Genomic DNA, 23,862 nt, shown 5'->3' with positions numbered 1-23,862 from the left:
CCATGTCTGGAAAATACCCTCTTAAAAATTGAATAGAATAGAAAACTGTTAGCAAGATATCACACTCAGATCTTGACTGTTCTGGTTACTGCCTTACGATTTTTCTAGCAGGTATCAGGAATCAAGGGGTTTTTTGGAATCTTAACTTAGAGCTCCTCACGTGTTTTATTTCTGGGACTCTTAACAGTTTACTCAGAAGTGATTGCCTGCTGGCCTTCTGGTTTCATATCCTATAGCTTCTCTGCAGTATTATTTATGTGTGTGCCCTATGATTTTCCAAAATATACTATCTGATATTTACTTTACTAAACTCCTCTTATATGTACTTTATAATTTTGTAGAATATCCTTAATGAACCGTAATTCTTAATTTTCTTGAGGACTCTGCCTGAGCTTTGGCAGGGCTTGTGGAAATCTAGATGCTACTTTGGGAAACACTTGCCTCATTAAATGTATTTAAGATTTCGTTTTTCTTTTATAGACAGTTCAAGAAGAAGAAAGAGAGATTTACAGACAGCTGCTCCAGATGGTCACAGGGAAACAGTTTTCTGTAGCCAAACCTACCACACATTTTCCTTTACACCTGTGAGTCACAGAAACATATTTCAGATGAATTGAATTCTCCATTTTGTTCCATGATATTAAAACTGTGTTCTTCCCTTGCTAGTTCTCGATGTCTCAGTTCCGGTAAGAATGCTTTGAAAGACCCACTGTTTCAAAATGGAAACTCTTGTGCGGCTCAGATCGCTGGCTCTGACGCGTCATCCTCTGGATCTGCCAGCGTTTTAACTTCCCAGGAGCAGCTGTCCCACCGCACGTGTCCCTTGTCGTCTTATACGCCAGACGCTTCCTTCGCATCCAAAGATTCCGACCCCCTCTCCCCACCCCAACATCACCAGTCATTTCCACATCAGCTAGATAACTTAACAGCTTTGAATAATACACAATCTGAAGGTAAAAATGTTGTGACAACTGTATTTTCCATGTAATTCAACTCTTATTTCCTCACAGCCAATTAACTTTATGGGACATATGTGAATTACACGCTAGGTTGTAATACACATGTAACTTAACATAAATAAATAACTTAAATACATTTAATTCAGTTAGCCACGCTATGAGTAAACTAAATCTACAAGTAACATTTTTTTTTAAATGGAGATGCCAGTGATTTCATGTAGTATTTTATTTAAAAGATTAACTTCCTAAGCAAAGTCATAGTATGTTCAGCCCAATCACTTCAGTACTTTCTTTGTTCTAGTACTTTACAATGTAAATTAAGTACAGTTGATCCTTGAACAATGCAGGTGTTAGGGGCACCACCCATCCGCCTACCCGTGTGCAGTCAAAAATCCGTGTGCTGTATAACTTTTAACTCCCCCAAAGCTTAACTACTAATAGCCTATTGTTGACCAGAAGCCTTAACAATAATATAAAGAGTCGACACATATTCTGTGTGTTGTATGTATTATATACAGTACTCTTACAGTAAAGTAAGCTAGAGAAAAGAAAATCTTAAGAAAATCATAAGGAAGAGAAAATACATCTACAGTATTTATTGAAAACAAATTTGCATCTAAGTAGACCGCGCAGTTCAAACCCATGTTGTTGAAGGGTCATCTGTACTCTGATGTTCTAGGAGTTTTAGAACATCAATTAAGTATTGAAGTGTAAGTTCTTACTCAAGTAATACTTACAAAATCTGTATAATGGCTGTATGCACTTTAGAATGGTCCTCAACAAGTTTTGGAAACAAAAAGAATTTTCTGCCTCACTTTCAGCTAACCAAAATATTCTGTCTTAGCATTCCAGTTAATTAAGGTTTTGTCATCATAATTTTCTTTTTTTGCTTAGTTTCCCCTTCTTTAGGTATGTGTTATGTGTATACTTCTGGTATGCATTTAGGTATGTAATTTAAAACAAGTTTTATGTTAAGTGTTTAGACATTGGGAATCTTTTGATAGATGGATTTCTAAGGCTCTCCTTCCTAAGACATTTGATTTTTTTTTTAATCTGTTCCTCGCTTTCAAAAATTCTCACAATTGTAATCCCCAATTAAAATTAAAATTATTGGTGGCATCATTATATAGCTACACATATTCATGAAAACTTGTGTTAAATTTAGTGAGGTGACTTCGAGCTATCATTTTTTTAAAAAGCTTTTAACCTCAGAAACACACATTGTATGGCAGATGCTTAGATACAACTAAACTGGGACAAATACCTTTTTTCCCCAAAAAATAAGACCTAGCCAGACAATCAGCTCTAATACATCTTTTGGAGCAAAAATTAAGACTGGGTCTTATATAATATTGGGTCTTATATTAATTTTTGCTCCAAAAGACACATTAGAGCTGATTGTCCACCTAGGTCTTATTTTTAGGGAAACACGGTATACTACATCAAACTGTTTAATTACTTTCCTATTTAATAAATATTCTAAATAAGGTTTTAATTGTAGTGCTTTAAAAGGACATGATTTTTGCTTTTATTAATACAGAAAATAAATGATAGAATGTGATAGAATTCAAACTTTTTGTACTGCTACTTCTCCTATAGCTGTTTCATTCTGCTTTCCCTTCCCTTCTTCCTTCTCCTTCCCTCTTCCTTCTGCTTTGCTCTTTCACCTTATTCAGTCATATGGTAGTTTATGAACTAAAGATTTTTGTTCTTCATTCCATCTTCCACCATGTTCTTGTTCCCTAGGAACAGAGAGGAAGCACAGGGAACAAGCACAGCCCAGAAGTAGATGCTGAAGGGCACGTATACTTGTATTTTAGAGTCACTGCTTTATTTGCAGGCTCTTTAGTAAGCCCTGTTCTTGGCTCAGTGAAAATGAATGTGCCTTTCTTTCTCTTCCATCTTCCCTTTATCCTCATACTAGGTTATTTTTATGGAAATAGAACATAACAAAGTATGGGAACTTAAACTACAGACATCTAGAATATATAACTGTGGAATTCTATTAATAATGATAGGCTCTTGTGTTTCTTTGTTTAGGATCAGACTCCGTGATTTTACTCAAAGTGAAAGATTCCCAGACGCCAACTCCCAGGTAAATTTTAGAAAAAGGACATTATTAACATACTGTTTTCCCTCTGTTTAACTACATTTTTTTTCACTAAGAGTTACATAATATAAAACTAAAACTGCCTCAATTCAGACCTCTGTCATGTGTGTTTGAATTATTTCAATTACTTTCTAAGTGGTCTTCCTTTCTCCAGCCTCCATTTTGTTCTTCATTCCATCTTCTACCATGTTCTCTGATCCGTTCTATGAATTGTTCTTTAGTCTTTCATTCTGCAACCAGAATGATCTAAAATGCATATTTGATCATTGATTAAATTCCCTCAAGGATGGCTTATTAGACAGAAGCACTTCCTCTATAAACCTGGCTTCTTATCATACATTCTTTCCTTTAACAAGTATTTATTAATAGTCTACTGTGTGCCAAGCAGAAGTCCAGACACTGGGGATAACAGCAGTGATCAAAATGAAATCCTGCTCTCAAGGAGCTTACATTCATGGTGTTGCTCTAAGTTGATACAGTTTCCCTTACTCTTTACCCTTTAGCTCCTAGGGAATTGGACTCATCCAAATTGAGAATATTTCCAGGAATGCTGCAGGGATGGAGTGAGCTGGAGATTAAGATGGGTGACTTGAAATCTGCACACTGGTATTTAATTCAAGAGTGTGCAATTCTAGTTAATATTCTGCGAATATGGAATATGAATAAATAGATAAGATACTTACTATATAGAAACCAATATATAGAAAGTAATAAGTTGTATTTTTGTGGTACATTAAAATCAAATTCAGATAAAGATTTAAAATCATAGCATAGCCAGAGTAACCATTTGATAGGTATGTATAAATCTATATTAGAGGTGTGCGAACACAAATTATGGAATGCCAGAGCAAGTTGATTGAGGCTGCTTTTTCCCTAATATAAATAATACACAGTGCTGCAAATATTCAATTACACTTAAAAATATTGGAATATATTTAAAAAATAATTAAGTAGTTAAAAGTATCTACAATACTAATTCAAAGTGCACAGTATTTTTGCTTTAAAGTGCACTAATACAATTTGCATTTAATAAAAAAGGAGCTTATCTTCTAGTTGTAAGAAGTGTAAGGGGAAGAGTGGGGGACAAATAGTGAACAAATAAACATATATGCCTGGTGGTGATAAGTTCTGTGAAAAAAAAGAATAAAGTGGTAATATATCGATTGAAGAAGGGGATGCTGTTTATCAAGGATGGTCACAGCAAGTCTGGTAAGGTGACAATTGAGAGACATGACAGAGGTGAGTGAAGGAGCCATATGGAAATATGGGACTCTTTCATGTGTTTATTATATGCTGTGCTATAATATGATATATACTTTCTTACCTTCACATTCAACATTCTTTCTGCCTGATATGTCCCCCCACCTCAACTTGTCTATCTGGCAATAGTTGCTTTCTTATCTTTTAAGCCTCAATTCCAATGTGACCTTCTATATGCAACTTGACCCCCTGGGAGGTATCAAGTACTTCTCCCTCTGTAATTCAATATGGTACTAGGTAGATTGCTACATCTTTGCCATATATGGCCTTAGCAATTCAATTGCTAGGATGCTGATAGTACCAGTTTTCCATTGAGAAGATTAGTGATGATAATAAAATGTTCTTTCTCATCTCAGTTCCACTACTTCTTTGCCACTCCCCTACAGGTTCTAAAGTTTAGATATTTATAAAATAGTCTCTGTTTCTCAAGGAGACTTTACAGTTTGGATTCTTTATACTTTTTTTTTAGAGTCAGGCCTGGGTTCTGCTCCTGCCTTTTCCAGGCTTCACGTAACTTTGAACACGTTACTCTTCTGAACCTCAGTTTCCTTATCAATAAAATGCCAGTATTAGTATCTTACTATTGAATTGTTGTGAAGATTAACTTTCAGATAAAGCACTTAGAAAGGTGTTTCACAGGTAGTGCACAAAAGAAGGTGTTCTTTCTTGAAACGGTCGGTCTCCTGTGAAGGGTGTTTTCAGTTCTGTAATTGTTTTTTACTAAATCTGCCTTTCCGTTATGGAGGAGTTCTCCTAGTGGTGACTGAAGAATGAGATAGAAGGAGAAATGGTCTCTTGGGTAAGACTGATTGGATAATGCTGTTTATCGAAATTGAAGGCTACTGTCCCAAGGCTTGGTGGATTGGCTCTTTATTCTTAATCTCCTACCAGCAGTGAAGGTTTGCCCTTATTTCCCAGACTATGCCATGTCATTTCATGCCTCTGTGTCATTGTACATTCTGATCCTGCCGCCTGCAATTCCCTTTCTCTTCTTGTCCACTTGTTAAACTCTTATTTTGCTTTTTGAAATCCGACTCAGGCTATTTTTTCTCTGACTTCTCCAGGTAGCATTTGTCTCCCCTCCTAGAACTTCTGTCACTGTACCTTGGGAGCAATCATAGTGCCCGACACATGACGGGTACTTAGTAAATAAATCTTGGTTAGGTGAGTGAATTTCCTAGAAGGCCTGCGGTGCTCTCTCGAGGAGTTCAAGTACTCACCATCTTCGTTTTGGCTTAATGCTTTAGTTATTAAAAGGTACTTTACATTTGTAGAGAGAATGTAGTCCTTGAAATTGGACAGACACAGTTTCTAATCCTGGCTCTTTCAAGACAAATTATCCTTCTGAACCTCAATTTCCTTTTCTGTATACTGTGAGTAGTAATTCCTTATACCTATTATACGTGTATGGAGGTTTAATTGATATGTGAGGATTAACCTGAGGCTTAACTAATATGTAATGCATCTAGAGCAGAATTTTACAGCTGGAGTACAAAGTAGGTGTTCAGTAAGTTATTGTAGTTATTACTGTGTGCTTCAGTTGTATGAGAAATAACATATAATCTCTTTGAAAAGCAAAGAGATTTTGCTTCCCCCCCTGCATTTTGTGTTCCTAAGCCAGCAGATACCTCCACCCATTGAAGAAAAGTCTTGTCCCCTGCATTATTCATTTATTCAATAAATACGGAGCGCCTGCTATGTGCCAGGCACTATTCTTGGTGCAGAGGATACAGTAGTAAATACAAAAGACAAAAATTTCTGACCTTATGTAGTGTATATTCTAATAAGGGAAGTAGTCAAATGTGAATAGCATGACCCAGTACTGTGCAATTCTGGGTGGTTCTTGTCAACTTTTCATATTGTGCAATAAATGCGTTCTCATGTTTATTTGTTTTTGTATCACTAAGTAGACCCTAACTGCTACCACTGATCTCTGTGGCTTTCTGTTTTAGTTGTTATGTCAGTTGTTCACTGCACCAGGGGGATAGACCACTTCCTCCTATGTTCTCCCCTTATTAACCTCGGTGCCAGTGGGGAGGCAGTAGAATAGCATTTTCATTGCCAAACCCCAGCCTAAGGATGGTTGGCAATACTAATTCTCAAAAGATAGGCTAAGGAGCAGACTGCCTTCTGAGCCTTTGTTCTTGCCTTCACTAGGACAGATTGTAGCGATTTAAGCACTGAAAGGGTCTCTAACCTCCATATTTTACAAATCCAGAAATTAAGGCTCATGGGAGTGAAGTGACTTTCTCAAAGTCACCAAGCTGATCAGGGACAGCTCCAGGAGATCCTGGTCTCTTAACTCCCAATTTGATGCTATAGTCACTTGTACTGTGTATCTAAAAGTTTTCTTTGTGAAAGTGTTCACTCTTCTTCCATGTGTTTCTATGAGATCCTTCAGTTAGGGCTTGGCAAGGAGATGAGGAAGTGGAGAACAGCAAGAGACTCTGGGGCATACACTTAACATGCCTGTGACTCTGCTAAGCATTTATTCACTCGGGTTGTCTGTCAGCAAGAGCCGCACAGAATAGAATTGATCTCTCCCGTTTGGAATGGAATTGTATTGTCGATTCTCCACTTTGATTTATTCATTGACTCATTAGCTGTTTGATATGGACTGTTCTGTGGGTGGGGATTTTCAGTATCTACTGTGATTTGGTTGAACGTATCTTTTTGTTACGACTTTTTTTTAATTTTTAAAAATTTATTTTTCAATTACCGTTGACATACATTATTATATTAGTTTCAGGTGTACAAAACAACATAGTGATTAGACTTTTATATACCTCACAAAGTGATAACCCCAATAAGTCTATTACCCATCTGACATTGTACATAGTTATTACAATATTATTGACTATCTTCCCTATGCTGTACTTTATATCCCTGTGACTATTTTTTTTTCAATTATAGTTGACATTCAATATTACTTTATATTAGTTTCAAGTGAACAGTGTAGTGGTTAGACATTTATATAATTTATGAAATGATCCCCCTGATAAGTCTAGTATCCACCTGACACTATACATAGTTTTTACAATATCATTGACTATATTTTCCATACTGTACTTCACATCCCTGTGACTATTCTGTGACTACCAATACCAATTTGTACTTCTTAATCCCTTCACCTTTTTCACCCAGCCCCCCAACTCCCCTCCCACCTGGTAACCACCAGTTTGTTCTCTGTATCTATGAGTCTGTTCTCTTTAGTTTGTTCATGTATTTTGTTCTTTATAGTCTACATATAAGTGAGATCAAATGGTATTTGTCTTTCTCAGTCTGACTTATTTCACTTAGCATAATACTCTCTAGGATCATCCATATTCATATGGTTGAATGTATTTGATTCAAGTAGACTGACAAGTCCAAGAACCTGTAAGATTTGATTAAATCAATAAATCTGTCAGTCTGAACCATTTGGGAAGAATAATGTTCTAGCTTAATGTATTATCTTGACAAGTAATATACTCTTTCACATAATGTAAGTAAGGAGCTATGCTAAACTTAATTTCTATGTTGAACTTTTTAACCAGTATGTATGCTAATGACTCATTTGTATTCCTTTAGTTACCAGTTACAATTATTTTATGTAATTTGGGTTCTTTTATTTATTCCCTATTTGTAAAGCATTCTTGTAAATTATTTAAATCATTGGTTTTCTTGGTGAAGATATTTGAATTTTCTCATAAGCCTCCTGCTCATTTATCACATTTTTCTTTTCCTACCCATAGTCCTACTTTTTTCCAGGCAGAGCTGTGGATCAAAGAATTGTAAGTTACTATTTTTGGTATCATTTTTCCTTTTCCATCACTTTCTTTTCAGTTAGAAGAAATCAATGAGCCAATCATCCTACCTATTATTAGTTAATAAAAATTCCCTATTTATAGCTATTTATAAAACACCTTTTAAGTTGTTGGTTTTTTAAATTCTGTTGGTGTTAGGACATTTCTGTGTTCAGGTTTATTAAATTTATAACAATTGTCGAAGCTAACTTGAATTGGAAAAATACTTCAAAGTTAGCAGTTATATAGAAAGGAAAATAAATGCCCTTATTTTCACATTGATAAAACTAATTTATTGACTGATTTCTATTTCTGGAGTTTACAAAATCATTGAAAACCTTTAGTCTCCAGTTTTAAGAACTCACTTTGACTTATCCAATGTCCCGGTCTTGTTGATTTTTTTAAAGAAAAAAGTAAACCCATATTTCTTCTTTAGGTTAATAAATACAATATTTTAATTAAAACCTCATTGACATCTTGTATTATTTTCTCCTTTGGGATTCAGTCTCATTTTTGGATTTCTAAAATAAAGTTTCATTTTCTGTAGACTCTTAGAAACTGTTTTTAAAAAGGACAGCACGTTTACAAGTATCCACAAAAGTCACCTGTTCACATTTGGTCACAACTAATTTCATCATTTCAATAAAAACAGTAGGATGATTTCAATAACTCCATGTGGTTTCACTCTGTCTTGAAATAGAAGTACAGTGATAAGTTGGTGTAAGGATTTAGACTTTCTGTAGGAGGATTTTATATTTAATGCTCATTGTGTATCAACAGTGTGCTTGATGCTAAGAGAGGGGTCTGCATTTGTCACATTTCTTTTCATTTCCTAGAACTAGTGTTTATGATTCTCGAGCACGGGAAAGATTGCGCCAGATTGAAGAGCAGAAAGCACTGGCATTACAGCTTCAAAACCAGGTAAAAAAAAATTGGGATAAGATTATAATAGCATATATAATCGTGTATATACATACATACATATATATATATATATATATATATATATATATATATATATATATATATATATATAAATAGCATTTCCAAGTTGAAACTAATTTGGAAGCTTACCTGGATTTGGCGTCAAAGCTGTTGTAATGCAAGATTGTGTGACACAGCATTGTATGGTAAGTGGTGTATGTTCTTGGTGTATCGAGCTAATACTACTCAGTGTAGAGAGATAGCATATGTCTTTATCCCACTTATCTGAAGTTCTGTCTTTCAGAGATTGCAGGAACAGGAACATTCAGTACATGATTCAGTAGAACTACATCTTCGTGTACCTCTTGAAAAGGAGATCCCTGTCACAATCGCCCAAGAAACAGAAAAAAAAGGTCGTAAATTAGCTGATAGTGAAGATGAATTTCCTGAAATCACAGAGGTAAATTACATAATATAAATTCCTGTACTAGCAAGTGTTGTGTTAAGAAAGAATACTTTGAAGGAATTTAAAACATAAAAGTAGTAGAACACCTGATATTTAAATTGTATTGCGTGCTCCTGCTTTCATTTGTATTATATCCCAATATTGGCTTTATTTTTAAAGGATTGAAAATTGAGGGAATAATTATGGGTGGCTTTTAATAACGTCAGTGAAAAAGCATTTAATAAACTTGTTTCGTTTGCATTTTTTTTTCATTTAATTTGCATCATCAACGTGCATTTTTACTTAATGCATATCTATAGTATTTTGATATAAAATAATAAACTGAGGTTTACTTTTTTTTAAGTAATAAAAATTCAGTATAAAATTTGGAACATACATAAAAGTCTATGTACATTTTAAAATAATCTGTTCCTTAATCCAGTCTTCTGCTTGAAAATCTATAATATAGCTGGTGAGTATAGCACATTTATTATAGTTGTGCTCTATTACATATTTTACATTAAAAAAATGAAATTTTCCTGGGAAAGTGTATCTAAAAGAGACTACCTTTACTCCCTGACTACCTTTTAGGAAACATTCTATTTCTCAGGAAATTGTTTAGACCAGAGATATAAAATATAATTAGGTCTTCTTATGGACTTAGAAAATTTGAAAGCGGAAGGTTATTTTAGACTTTAGGAATAATATGAAACAAGGGTCTGAAATGTGCTGAAAAAAGAGAAGAGAGGACAAGATGGGATGGAAGGAGGTAATCAGGAAGATCACTGGAAAGAATGGAAACCAAACGTTAGAAGTAAACAGTGGATTAATGATAAATAGTCTGGGGATTGTATGGGGTTTAGTGAGAACTCAGGTGTGTCTGAAGCCATGTATGCTTGATCTCGGATGCCTCTTCTTGGTTCTTTAGGAAATGGAGAAAGAAATAAAGAATGTATTTCGTAATGGGAACCAGGATGAAGTTCTGAGTGAAGCATTCCGCTTGACCATTACACGCAAAGATATTCAAACTCTAAACCATCTGAACTGGCTCAATGATGAGGTAATCTTGCACCCATTTTTACATTCAGATAGGGGGTGAATATTAAATGAAAATTAAGTCAAGGCAGTGTCTCACTATTTCTCAAAGTGTGGTCCTTGGATGACCTGACTGAGAATCAGCACTCACATGCCTCTCCTGAATAAGTATGAGGCAGTGTGGTAGAGATGCACATTTTAAAAAGCATCTCAGGAGATTTTTATATACCTTAAAGTCTGAGAACTGCTGATGTACCTTTTTATGTATTGACGATTTGGACACTGAAGGAGAGGACATTCACTCACTGGTATTCTCACTCTCTTTAAGGCCCTTACCCTGCAGTTCACATCTTCTGAGCAAATACTTAATAGCTGACTATGTTGTAGCAGGAAGGAATACTTTGCATGCAGGAATCCATTTCTGCTTCCCCTGCTCTCTCTACTTGTTCTAGGTCACAGGTTATGACTTTCTAAAATAGCCTACATTTTGTACATGATATTTAAAAAACAGACATTAAAAAGTTATATTATTAAATATTTGATGTACTGGGTTAAAAGTTATGGTCCTCATCTCCCAAGGGTTCTAATTATTTTAAGTAAGTTGATTACACTGTAGTCTTCAAACTGATCTGTCCTAGTCCTAAACCTCTAGGAGCCTGTTTTATTTCAGAAGGATATTTTCACAACAAAAGAAAATGGGTGGAGTTCTTTTTGGTGTTTTTTTGTTGTTGTTGTTCTTTCCTAATTACCTGCTTCCCTTCTTAGGCCCACTAGGAGCATCCCTGCCTCATATTTTTGGGTGTACTCAAGCTTTCCGGCTATGGAGGACTTTTAGATACTCAGCATAGTAAGCACTAGATAGTCTAGATACCTGTGTTTTGGTCTTGTATGCTTAGGACCTTCCAAATAATAATATTGGCTAACATCTATTGAGCATTTACCTCATGTTAGGCATTATTCTAAGTTTTCTACACATGCAGTGGTCACCACAACCTTTGGAGGTAGATACTGTAATTTTATCATCTCCATTTTATAGATGAAGAAGCAAGGCGTAGCAAGATTAAGAAACTTGCAAGATTACACGGCTAGTAAGTAGCAGAGCTAGTAAGTAGCAGGATTCAGGCCCAAGCATTGGCTCTTATGTCTGATATCATACTGCCTCAGAATCTTAAATTGGATCCTGGTATATAGAATTTGAGAGGCATATGTCATGCCCAACATGTTGATTTTCTCTAGGGCCAGTTCAGCTACCCCATTCTCTTTGCCACTGGTGAGTTTATAAGATACAAATTTCAGAAGTTCATTACTCCCTGAATAATATCTTTGACCAAGAATAGCAAGGAAGATATGGTTCAATACTGTCTTGCTTTAGGGGAAACCACCCTTGCTTCTTTTGGCTCAGAATAATGATATTAGGTCATATCAAATAACAAGAAAAAAAGAGCTTACCAAATCAAAGGACAAAATGAAAATCAAGGACAGCAGAAGTATCTACCAATTAAATGTTTTTGATTTGGAGACATTAATCGAGGTCCCTTGCCGTTTTTTTTTGCCTGCCGCTGATAAATAGGAGGGGGTTATTTATTCTACAGGGATTGTAGCCTGTTTGTTGTGAATTATGCAAAACCTTCTAGGGGGCAGCAATGAGTAGGGTATGAGCTGAGTTCTTGGTAGTTGTTTACTGTGGCAGTTACCTCAGTGAGATCCCTTACAGAGGTGGCATTCATCAAGACATATTTTCCATTCCCTAGGCCGATCAGAGGCTGGATTTTTAGCAAGCAAAGTTAATGGAAGTTACATTATTTATAACAGATGAGGGGAAGGACAAATTCCTTGTCTACTTTATCTCTACCACACCTATCCATAATTTTTGTAGGGAGTGCTTGTCTTCTGAGTTCAGAATAATGGTAATCTTGAAAGCAGGTGCCAATTCACATGTCCATGATAATGAGAACCATTTTCAAAGTACCACACTTCCTAAGCTTTCAAAGTTATTGCCCTTGAGAAGCTAACTTCTGATGGAGAATTAGTAGTTATCCTTAAGTATTTGTATTCATTTAAAAATATTTAATTCTGTTTCTCAATTGTGGACTCTCAATTGTCTTTTGCAAGTCAGTTTGTCATCTCTTCAACCCTATTCCTCTTCCCTCAAATAGATATTTTCATTAAAAACGATTTCTCTTCTTTTTGTATCTCCTCTCAGTTTTATAGATTTCAGTAAAACTTTTTCCAAAATAAGGTGACTGACAAATTATTCTTAACTTTTTATAGACAAGGATTATAAGATCCTGGAAGTGAAAGGGATCAGATTTAGTCTATAAGGAAAATAAAATCCAGAAGTTCTGTATTTGGGATATGTACAGAAAGCCATTAGGCTACCCTTTGTCTGGTCTCTTTCCTAAAAGAAGAGTAGGCCACAGTGCCTGTTCATCCAGTAGGCTTTCAAACATGTTTTCATGAAAGGATTTTTATGTGGGTGAATAGTTAAATTCTGTATAGCTTCAAAAGACTAATGATTGACAGGATTCACATTTTACCTTACTGTAAGAAAGTGAAAATTTTTCAAACATGGAATGTGGGAACTGGCTGCCTTGTAAAGAATAAAAAAGGAGGCTGGAAGAGTGACAACATCAGGGACATTAGATGGGGATTTCTATACTGGGTCTTGTGATTAGTTATTAATAGAAATATTTAAGGGAAGGAGGACCGGGTTAAAGCGAAGAGGAATTAGGTGCAAAAGTAGATTGAAAGCCAATCAAGAAATAAATGGAAATATTTTAAAATGGATATCAATACTAGAAATTATTTATTAATTCCTAGAGATTGAATTGGCTAACTTCTGGAATCTAACTCTAAGATTCTAACCCTTAGATTCTAATGATCCTAAGAGAGGACTGCTTTGGGCTTTGTGTTTCTCTTTATGGCTTGATGGTTCTGCATAGAGTGTCTGAGAGTTGTTTTTTAAGACATCAGATAAATTTAGAAATACATGGAAATTATTTAGGCATACAAATAAATGGATCTGACTTCTCCTTTTGGTCAGGATAGAATAAAACAGATCAAATTTACCCTTGCAGCTTAACTAGAAAACTAGAGAAAACATGAAACAGCAATTTTCAGACATTGGATAACAGTGATCCCTGAAAGAAGGGAAATGAAAAGGAAGAGCCTATGATTGCCACAGCTTACTGGGTTTGTATGTTGAGGGTGCAGAACTGGTAGAACTTAGCAGTGCCTGACAGTCTTGCTGCATGGAGGGGACAGAGTTTAGTTCGGAGAGACTAAAGTAGCTAAGATTTGTGAGGTAAAATACTGGAGGGGAAGTTGCTGCGTAAAGGGAAATCTCCAGGAATGTGCAGAGCCTCCCCTCCTTGAATCTTTGGCTGAGTATTCATTTGTACATATTTGGGAAGAAACTACCAGAGGCTGGGAACCACCAGGAAGAAAGAATCAGAACAAGCCTCAGAGCTAACACAGGTGCCAGAAATAGTTCATGCTTCGACCAGCTAGAGTGGAAAAGTCATGATTGACTAGAATCCTCAAAAGGGTTATTGCTTCAGGAATGGGGCCAAACTGGCCCTAGAATAAAGGCTACTCTAGACCCATGGTAACAAAGCTTAAATACAAGTCTTAAAAGCTTGAAACTGATCCGAGTAACTTAACTATATCACAGAACAAACCCCAACAATATTTAAAGGAACATGACAAATTCTAGTAACAACAAAACCTAACAACGTGAAATTCACAATATCTAGCATGCAATCAAAAATTACCAGGCATGCAAAGTGGAAGGGAAATGAAACTTGTAACAAGGGAAAAATCCCATCACTAGAAATACCCAGAAATGACAAAAATGATAGAATTAGCATATAAGGATATTGAAACAGATATTCTAAACATATTCCGTATGTTCAGGAAGGTAAAGGAAAATGGACAGTATGAGAAGAGAAATGGAGGATATAAAAAAAGACCGAAATTGAACTTGTAGAGATGAAAAATACAGTATCTGAATTGAAACATACGTGAGATGGGATTAACGGTAGATTAGACACTGCAAAAGGAAAAAAATAAATGAATCTGAAGATACAACAGAGGAAGCAAGTGAAACACAGAAAAGGGCTGAAGAAAGATGACTAGAGCATCAGTGAGCTGTGGGACAATATCAAGCAATCTAAGCATATAATTGGAGTCCCAGAGGAGTGGTGGGGTATAAGTGGTGTCAGAAAAAATTAAGAAACAATGGTGGAAGATTTTCCAAATTTGAAAACTTACAGCAACAGATCCAAGAAATTCAGCATACCCCAACTAGAAGAAACACTACACTAAAGTATATAATAATCAGGTTGCTGAAAACCAGTGATAAAGAGAAAAATAATAAAAGCAAACAGAGGAAAAGAGACATTATGTACAGAGGAACAAAAATCTGCCAGAAACCATGTAGGTCAGAAGAAAATGTACTTAGTTACATCTTTAATGTACTGAAGGGAAAAAAAATTGGCAAACTAGATTCTATACCCAGTAAATGATCTTTCAAAAAGCAGACTACTTTTTTAGACAAATGCTGAGAGAATTCATCACGAGCAGACCTATACTATAAGAAATATTAGAGGATGTTCTTTAGGAAGAAGGAACGTATGAGGTGGAAATTTCCATCTACACAAAGGAATGAAGAACAATGGAAACGCTCTCCTTTTTTAATATCTTAGAAAGATAATTGACTAACGCTTAAATAAAATAAGGTACTGCAGGATTTGTAACATGTAGAAGTAAAATATATGACAATTCATAACACAAAGGAGGGGTGAAATGGAAGTATGCATTAGCCTAAGATTCTTACACAGTACATGAAGTGGTATGATGTTATATGAAGGTAGGCTGTTAAAGACATATATTATAAATTCTAGAGCAACCACTGAAAAACAAAGAGTAGTTTAATAAACCAATAATGAAGATAAAATGGAATTAAAAATCCAAAGGAAGGCAAGAAAAGAAGAAAAACTATGCAAAGAACAGATGAGACAAATAGAAAAAAAAAAAGCGTCATGGCAGATTTAAACTCAGCCATATCAATAATCACATTAAATGTAAATGATCTAACCCAGCATATCCAATAGAAATATAATGTGAGCCATCTATGTAATTTTAAATTTTCTAGTAGCCACATTACAAAAAGTAAAAAAAAAAGGTAAAATTAATTTTAATAATATATTTTATTTAACCCAATATATCCAAAATATGTCATTTTGTCGTGTAATAAATATTAAAATATTATTGAGATATTTTACCTGTTTAAAATGTGGTATGCATTTTACACTTACAGTAAGCACATTTACACTTAACAGCACAATTTGGATTAGTCATATTACAAGTGCTCAATAGTTACATTTGGCTAGTGGCTACCATTTTGGACAGTATAGACTAAACATCCAATTAAAAGTCAGAGATTGTCGGATTAGGTAAAAAAAAATTGTCTACAAGAAATCCATTTTAAGTGTGAAGACACAGATAAGTTAAAAGTAAAAGGAAGGAAAAGAACGATGCAAACTCTAATCAAATGAATGAGGAAGTAACTATTAATATATCACACCGAGTAGATTTCCAGTGACATTTCATCATGATAAAGAGTTAAGTTCATCAACAGGACTTAACTTAGATATGTAACCATCTAATAACAGAACTTCAAAATACATGAAGCAAAAACTGATAGAACTGAAAGGAGAGGTTGACAAATGTCTAATTACTGTCGGAGAATTCAATCCCTCTCTCTCAATAATCAATAGAATAAGTAGACAAAAACGATTAAGGATATAGAAGACTAGAATAGGGAGATGGATGCCATGTACCTAAATGTTTGTGGGCAGGAGACACTTTGTCCTCTACACAACATGTATGCCCTCTTCCGTGTGAAGAAACAGAATGATACGGCATTTCTCGTCGCTTTATTTTCCCTCCAGCACCCTATCATTCTTTACTAGTAATTTACATGGATGGATTGGAAAAATAGCAAGCAGACATGTCTTTTTTTCTGGTTCTGTTTTGCAAACCCATGTTAATTATTGCCAGTTGTTTCCAAAATGCAAAAGCATTGGACTGTTGGAATACTGTATTTCTAACTGTACTCGCTGAGGAAAGGCCAAATAGCAAATATGGGGAATGAGGGAGTGCAGGAGAAATTAAGGTAGAATCCACATAGCAGACTGACTATACTAATGACAGTTAACCAGGCAGACTAATTGCCTATTTTGTAAGTCTCCTCTCTGAAAGGAAAGAGATGTCTTAGCTATTCAGCATTACAGTAGACTTGTGTATAGGGAAAGAATTCTTACTTGATAGTGGAGAAGTAAGATTTTATAAGGGATATAAACCAAGGTCACCTGATTTTTATTGCAGAATCAGGATCTGGAATCAGAGCACATAAATCTTTGCCTAGCATTCTGACTTTCAGAACACAAATGTTTGATGAAAATAGGGAATTGGTAGTGGTTATAGCTTTCTAATTGTTTCCAAGGAGCAGTTAAGTTTAAGTGATACTTAGTAAAGAGGAAACAGCTTACAAAACATTAAGTCCAACTAGACAAACCTAGCACCGGCAATAGATTTTCCTTAGGGAATAAAAACTGATTGCTTAAGGGAAATAACTAGACAAAATGAGATAAATTAGTTAAGGGAATGTGATAGGTCTGCCATATACTATGCGTCTTGCATGTGGAATAGAATGATCAGAATGGAAGTTGTAGCATTTCTAACATGACTCTTTGGGTAGATTTCACATCATTGTAGTTTACCTCTTTAAAGTGTTTCATAGTAAAACTAGCCCTTTTGATTAACCAGGGGGTCACAGGGCGAATAGTTACTATAGTTGTCATGACTCCCTAAAAATAGGTGTTGCCTGCCTATCTTTCTCTAAAACTTTAGCAGTAATTCTAATAATTTGTTGCTTGAATTTGCATGTGAGAAAAATCCTGGGTGCATGTTTATAGTGAGGAGTACAATACACAGAGCTTACCTGAAGTCTGCCTGCTTGGATTTTATATTATTAGGCTGAATCTTAGGAGTGAATAACTTTGACTCATGGTATTCAAGTGCTGCTGCTTGGTTAGTCTTTTGGGCTTTGTGGTTGACAAGTCATATTGAATTTTAAAAAATCAGAGTGGGAAGATCAGGGTGAAAATCTAGAGGTAAAATAGGGGAAAAACCAGCCCCCCCCCCCCGCCCCACCTAAAAGTTGCCTTGGTCTCTGCTCAGGAGCACTGTCATGCCCAGGACTTCTAGAACATTTTTTTTCTAAGCCTGTTAGAAGGGTTCAGAGTGTAAAATTGAGAAGAGTTAAAAGTCAAGATTTTACTGTTAGTAAAATGTTTTACTTCTAAATGCATGAGAAAACCATAGTTTGGCTGGTGTACTGGGCAAGAAGGAAGATACAAATAGCAGTGGTCATTTCTGTCATTGTGGTAACATACAGGAAAAGGATTGAGTCCTCAGTTTGAAAACATTGTAGGCTTTTCTTTTAAAGAGGAGCTTTTTTTCAGCTTCAGCCTGGCAGCTCTTCAAATAAAATCACAAAGGAACAAGACACTCTAAACAAGCGTCCCACCCCCGGACAGGGCTGCATAGACAAGCAGGCGCTCATGGCCAAGGCTGTGAAGACGGCAGGAAGGGCAGCTCCGTGGGCACCAGGAGCTGCAGCAAGCAAACAGGCTGTGTGAGGCCCACAGAGGGACAAGTGGACCGACGCTGGCAGTCGTCCTCAGATGCCGATATATTGGCAAGACTGACAGTAGGCCCAGGGCTGATTTACTACTTTTAGCCCCCTATTTCAAAGGGAGTTCAAGATCTTTCGGGGCTAAGAGAGTCTTGTGGGCAGAAAGGCTCTCGCCATGGGAGGGAAGGGACCCTTGACGGCACAAAATACAAGCAAATGCTCTGACCATCACTGCTTCTCTTTCATCTTAAGTGCTGTGATCCCTTCTCTCATTTCTTTTTCCTTCATCTTTAGCCCTCTGTGAGATGACATGTAGAATTCTTTTTGTTCTCTATCTCCTAGCTTGTATTTTTGGTATGATTGTGTTTTGGCTAAACTATGGCACTTTTCCTCATTTGGACAGAGTAATAGCTGAAAAGCTGAGGAGAGAAACTTGGATCGAAATTCTGCCTCAGATGTCAGATTACACATCCTCAGCTAATGGGAGGGAACGTTGAGGTCACCAAGCTCCCTCCTACTGGGATATAGGGGAAATGAAAAAGAACCCAGATTACTCCTTAGAGCTAATTAATGAGCTGACTTTGGAGGAGGCCATTTTCCTCTCAGTGGAGACATCTTGGTTGGAGGCAGAGCTAAAAAGCAATGGAAGAGGGATTCTCAAAGGAAACAGTGTGGTATCCTGATCGCTAGGTTTCTGTTCTGGTCAGCTGGGTCAGTCTTCAGCCTTATAGTCCAGTCTCTCAAAATAAATAAAAATTAAAAACCAAATAACCCAGGCTGTGTAAGTCCAGCTAAATTTCATTGGTTTCTAGAATTCTTTCTCCCTGAAAAAAATAGGATAGTCATGTGTAGCAAGACACGCATTTATGTCATTCTATTTTACTTCAGGATAATTATCCCAAAGGTCATAATTACCCTTACGGGCACCTGGAGGAGAAATAGCTCCATGGCTTTCATGTACTCGGCTGTTCGTCTCTCTGCCTGATTCCTTCCACCTCTCCCTTGAGTCCTTATTGCCTGTTACATAACTTGTCTGCCATGGAAGGTTTGGTTACAGTGACTGGCAGGTCACCCCATGGATTGAAGGGTGTAGCCTCCTAATATGGCCAGTATTGTGGGATGGGTAGAATACCAGAGGAATCTGTCCCTTCTTGCTGACTTTCTCTCACTAGAGAATGTAGTTTATAGCCTAGAAATCTGTGCTTGCTGGGCAGACCCTCCTGTGTTCCTACCTGTTTCATTCCTAGAAGCATCTTCAGCACCATTATCCTCGGGGTCAGTTAGATTGGAAACGTAGGTGGAGAAATCTATAATCCTAATTGTGTCTTGATTCATTATCATTGTTTAAAATAGCTGAGCTGTAATTATGTATGGGCATCACACTAGGCCGAGAATTAGCCACAACCCGAATCCTCTGGGCCTGCTGGGCCTTTGCTCAGGCTTCAGAGATTCAGGCAGAACAGTGTCTGTCTTCAATCCCAGCTTTCCCCTGCCCCCCTTGGAGCTCTGCCTCACGGCGAGTGTGGTTTCCCTGCAACTGCCTAGGCATCCTCATCTATAGGCCCTTTCTCTGGTCTAGACCATGCTCCGGTGTGTTCCTGGCAGTGGTCCCTGCTGCCTGCCTGGTATGTAGTTGCCTACTGTTGGGCAGTAGCTCATTGCTCTGGCATCCTAGTGTGTAAATATTTGTCAAAGGACGGGGGCATTTTCCCATTCCCCAAAAAGCATTCTGAAAAATGTGCCTGTTTTCTTAGTCATATGTCCAAGCCATGGATCAGTTAGCCCATTCATTCCTTGCAGTTGACAGACACTGGCCTGGCCTCATCTGACCACATAAAGTAAGTATGCAGCAACTTCCGGCCCAGTCACTTGCAAGCTTTAATACCAAGGAGTCCTGGACCTAAAGGAACCTAGACGACATAGTCAGTATTAGAGAACACATTGTTTCATTAACAGAAAGAATCACATATTTCCTATATCAAGCATTTTAATTTCTTTCCCTCATACTTGACATTGAAGGCATAAATGGAATCAACGAAAAAGAGAAAGCTAACCATACAGATTCTGGGAAGAACGTCACTCTTCGTGTTTGTGACTTTCCTTTAAGTCTCATGTAATACAGGTTTTTTATACTGCATGCATGTCTGCCTCTATGAAAGGTGACATTGCTGAGCTACTCATCAGTTTAGAGGTTTTTTCCCCGGTGCAATTGATGGTTTATCCTGTCACTCAGGTCCGCTTGAGTCCAAAACAGTTTGCCTCTGTGAGGTGGCTTATTAGGCTGAAAAAGCTGTCTTTGGCCATGGAGCCAAGTTTTCTATCTTTGTGTAAAACCTGGTGACCCACATATAAGCATTGAACTCTTGGTCTTAGCCTTGTTAATACTACACTCTGAGCTCAGGATTTATTTAAATTGTTCACACAGTTCCAATAGGTTAAGCTAACTACTAATGTGCCGTATTAAGCGGCTGTACTCCTTCCTTTCTTCTTCTCTCAGTCTCACCTCTGTAGCCCCCCTTCCACCTCATCCTGCAGTCTTTTGACCTAATCCTCAGTCTTTTGTCCGGCTTCTGCCCATATGTATATCCATCCCCATTATATGTATATCTCACCTTTTTCTTTTTCCATTGTTTATAACCACCTCAACCCTTCTCCCTTCTAGTCAGAATTTGATATAGGGACATGAGGCTGTTGGGTGTTAGAGTCTTAATTGAATTGATTAGGAAACAATACTTACGCTGTATAATACAGCCACTGCTTTCCTTCGTATAACATTTTGAAAAGCCTGAGTATTTTAATATATATAATTTCTTCCCACAGATCATCAATTTTTACATGAATATGCTGATGGAGCGAAGTAAAGAGAAGGGATTGCCAAGTGTACATGCATTTAATACCTTTTTTTTCACTAAGTTAAAAACGGCTGGTTATCAGGCAGTGAAACGTTGGACAAAGAAAGTGGATGTATTTTCTGTTGACATTCTTTTGGTGCCCATTCACCTGGGAGTGCACTGGTGTCTTGCTGTGAGTACCCTTTTGTTTTTGATAAAATTTAAGATAAATCTATAATTTTAGAATACACAGAGAATAGTAATTAGTTCTATATCTTCACTGGATGATTGAGAGAAGAGCAGTGTTTAGTTGGCTAAAAATTGGAGAGCTCAATGAATTTCCTGTCAAGAGTGGGAGATACTTAGACTTTGAAGAAAGCTGTGGAATTTCCTTTTCTGGAAACATTTAAAAAGGAGTTATAAGACTTATAACTCTAAGCAGCCTCGAGGCAAGGCATGGGAAGAAAAAGTGACTTCTTAATGATGCTGCCAACTCAGATTCTGTGACGACTATTTTCTGCTGAATCATGACTTGCTTTGTATAATTGGTAATTTAGTATTTTTATAACTCTGAGAACATGGATATGTTAGCTTAATGTATTAATAAAAATGTAAAAGTTATTTCACAGTCTGTTTTGAATTACATTTGAAAAACAACGCCAAAAAGGAATTCTCCAGGTATAAAAACAAAACCCGGAGTCTGTTACCATCTTTCTGAAACTGTGTGGAAATGATCTTAGTCATCTTACGTTCTCTGAAGAGCATGTTGTGTCTTCACTGTTGCCCACACTGTAGGTGGGGACCCTGAGTACAGCAAAAGGTTTTAGGGCAGTAATGGGGCCACCAGTTGATCAGTCCCCACCATAGTTCTATATAAATAATCCTGCTGTTCTTCTGTCCCCTGCAGATTAAACATGGTATGATGCAAAATACCAATCAACTTGTCATGATTTCACAGGAAATCTGACAAAGGTTCTAAGTTTCAGGAAAGGGAAAAGCTAAGAAACCAGTTTTCTTCACTTTATAAACACACAGATTTTTTTTTTTATTCCCAGGTTGTGGACTTTAGAAAGAAGAATATTACCTATTATGACTCTATGGGTGGGATAAACAACGAAGCCTGCAGGATCCTCTTGTAAGTAGGGAGTTGAAGACAGAAGAGTTTGGTGTCAGATATATGTTGTATTTTCTAGCTATTGCCCTCAGTTCTTTTATAACTTCAGTGGAGTGATTAATAAAGGAAATCACCATATTAAGTAAGAATGAATATTTCACATCTAAGTAAGTAAAGTTTAATGGTAATATAGTAATACCAAATATATGCCCTAATGGGGACAATTACATCTTAGTGCACTAAAATATAGAGTGGATATATACATATAGATATAGAAACTACTTAGAAATCATCTAATCCAACCTCCTACTTTTTCAGATGAAGATACCAAGACCCACAGAGTGATTTTGATTTGCCCAGGTCCTACTAGTTAGTGGCTCAGCTGGGAACCAGAATGCAAATCTTTTTATACCGCCTCTGTTTCTCTTTCCAAAATGCTTATTCCTCACTGTACCACCCTGGTGGGCAGGAGGAGGTAGGTTCCAGAATGGTGAGCACTTTGCACTTAAGAGTGCTCTGTATGAGGTATACATTCAACAAACTACTGATTTGGATTGAATTTTTGCACAGGACACTCAAGACTAAAAATGGTAAATAAATACTTTGATATTGCTAGAGAAATATTTGTCTTCCATTAGATTGAGTTCTAAAGGATCATAGAAACCAAGGAAAAGAATCAAACTCCTTCCTCAGGAGTAACAGTAGGTAGAAGGGACCTGGATGTCAGAGGCAGAGGCCGTATTTCTCTTGGGCTGACGGGGGCATGAATTGGGCAAGTTGCGAAGGACGCTTAGCAGTCCAAAGATACCCGGCCCAGCGTTATATACTGTTTTCCTCAGAAGTGCATATGAAAACTCTTCCTGAGGATTGTCAGCCCCATTCTTTGGGTGGCAGCTGTCATCAGTGTTCCCCACAGCTCATCTCATTCTCTCCCAATACTTTTAGGCAATACTTAAAGCAAGAAAGCATTGACAAGAAAAGGAAAGAGTTTGACACCAATGGCTGGCAGCTCTTCAGCAAGAAAAGCCAGGTACATTTTATCTTGATGAGATAGAAAACCCAACAGTATGGTATTTGAGAGGAAAGGATTCTCCTGCTTGATTCCCAGGGACCTTCCTATCTTAGTGTCTAGCCTGGCTTCGACTTGGTTGTTTGGTTCCTTGGGGAAGATAGAGCAAGCTATTTGTGGGAAAACTGGTGGTGTGTTTCTTATGTAGAACTAGGTTTCCTAGATGCCCAGCTATTTTGCCAAGCTTGTCACTCCTGTGGGACATATTTGCTGATTGTTTGGCTCTTGTGGGAGGGACCAGTTTTTATATCCTTAGGTGCCACGGAAGTCTCAGATAGTTTCCTGTGTGATTAATATGAAGTCCACAGGCCCCACTAAGATGCTGTATTTTTTTTTTCTCTGTGCCTGTGTTGTTCTGAGTGGGGAACAAGGGTCATCTCTTCTGTAACATTTATATCCTTTGGTTCTTATTTATAACCTAATAAGAAGGAAGGAATGTTGGAAAGATGTCACCTTTTTGTCGTTTTTGGTCTTTTAGGAAATTCCACAGCAGATGAATGGAAGTGATTGTGGGATGTTTGCGTGCAAGTATGCTGACTGCATTACCAAAGACAGACCGATCAACTTCACACAGGTGAGCTGAGCCTTCGAGAGGGAGCTCTGTGACCACCCTGTCTCTAGGCTGCCC

General features: G+C 37.0%; 1 protein-coding gene across 4 annotated transcripts in view; it reads left to right on the top strand.

Moving 5' to 3' along the window:
- Positions 1-23,862, top strand: part of SENP1 (SUMO specific peptidase 1) — a 48,300-nt gene that overhangs the window by 21,980 nt on the left and 2,458 nt on the right. For all 4 annotated transcript variants that reach the window (XM_019748361.3, XM_019748357.3, XM_019748360.3 and 1 more), the window contains 11 exons: positions 481-584; positions 667-953; positions 3,000-3,054; positions 8,064-8,102; positions 8,951-9,035; positions 9,343-9,498; positions 10,412-10,543; positions 21,041-21,244; positions 22,107-22,186; positions 23,111-23,195; positions 23,713-23,808. In XM_019748361.3, coding sequence (XP_019603920.1) covers positions 481-584; positions 667-953; positions 3,000-3,054; positions 8,064-8,102; positions 8,951-9,035; positions 9,343-9,498; positions 10,412-10,543; positions 21,041-21,244; positions 22,107-22,186; positions 23,111-23,195; positions 23,713-23,808 — 1,323 coding nt within the window. The remainder of the gene's footprint in view (positions 1-480; positions 585-666; positions 954-2,999; positions 3,055-8,063; positions 8,103-8,950; positions 9,036-9,342; positions 9,499-10,411; positions 10,544-21,040; positions 21,245-22,106; positions 22,187-23,110; positions 23,196-23,712; positions 23,809-23,862) is intronic.

The sequence above is a fragment of the Rhinolophus sinicus genome, chromosome 1 (assembly GCF_057876585.1).
Source record: "Rhinolophus sinicus isolate RSI-liver-muscle chromosome 1, RSI-T2T, whole genome shotgun sequence".
Taxonomy (NCBI): domain Eukaryota; kingdom Metazoa; phylum Chordata; class Mammalia; order Chiroptera; family Rhinolophidae; genus Rhinolophus; species Rhinolophus sinicus.
The sequence above is the reverse complement of the archived record's forward strand: the minus strand, read 5'-3'. Positions and strand labels throughout refer to the sequence as shown.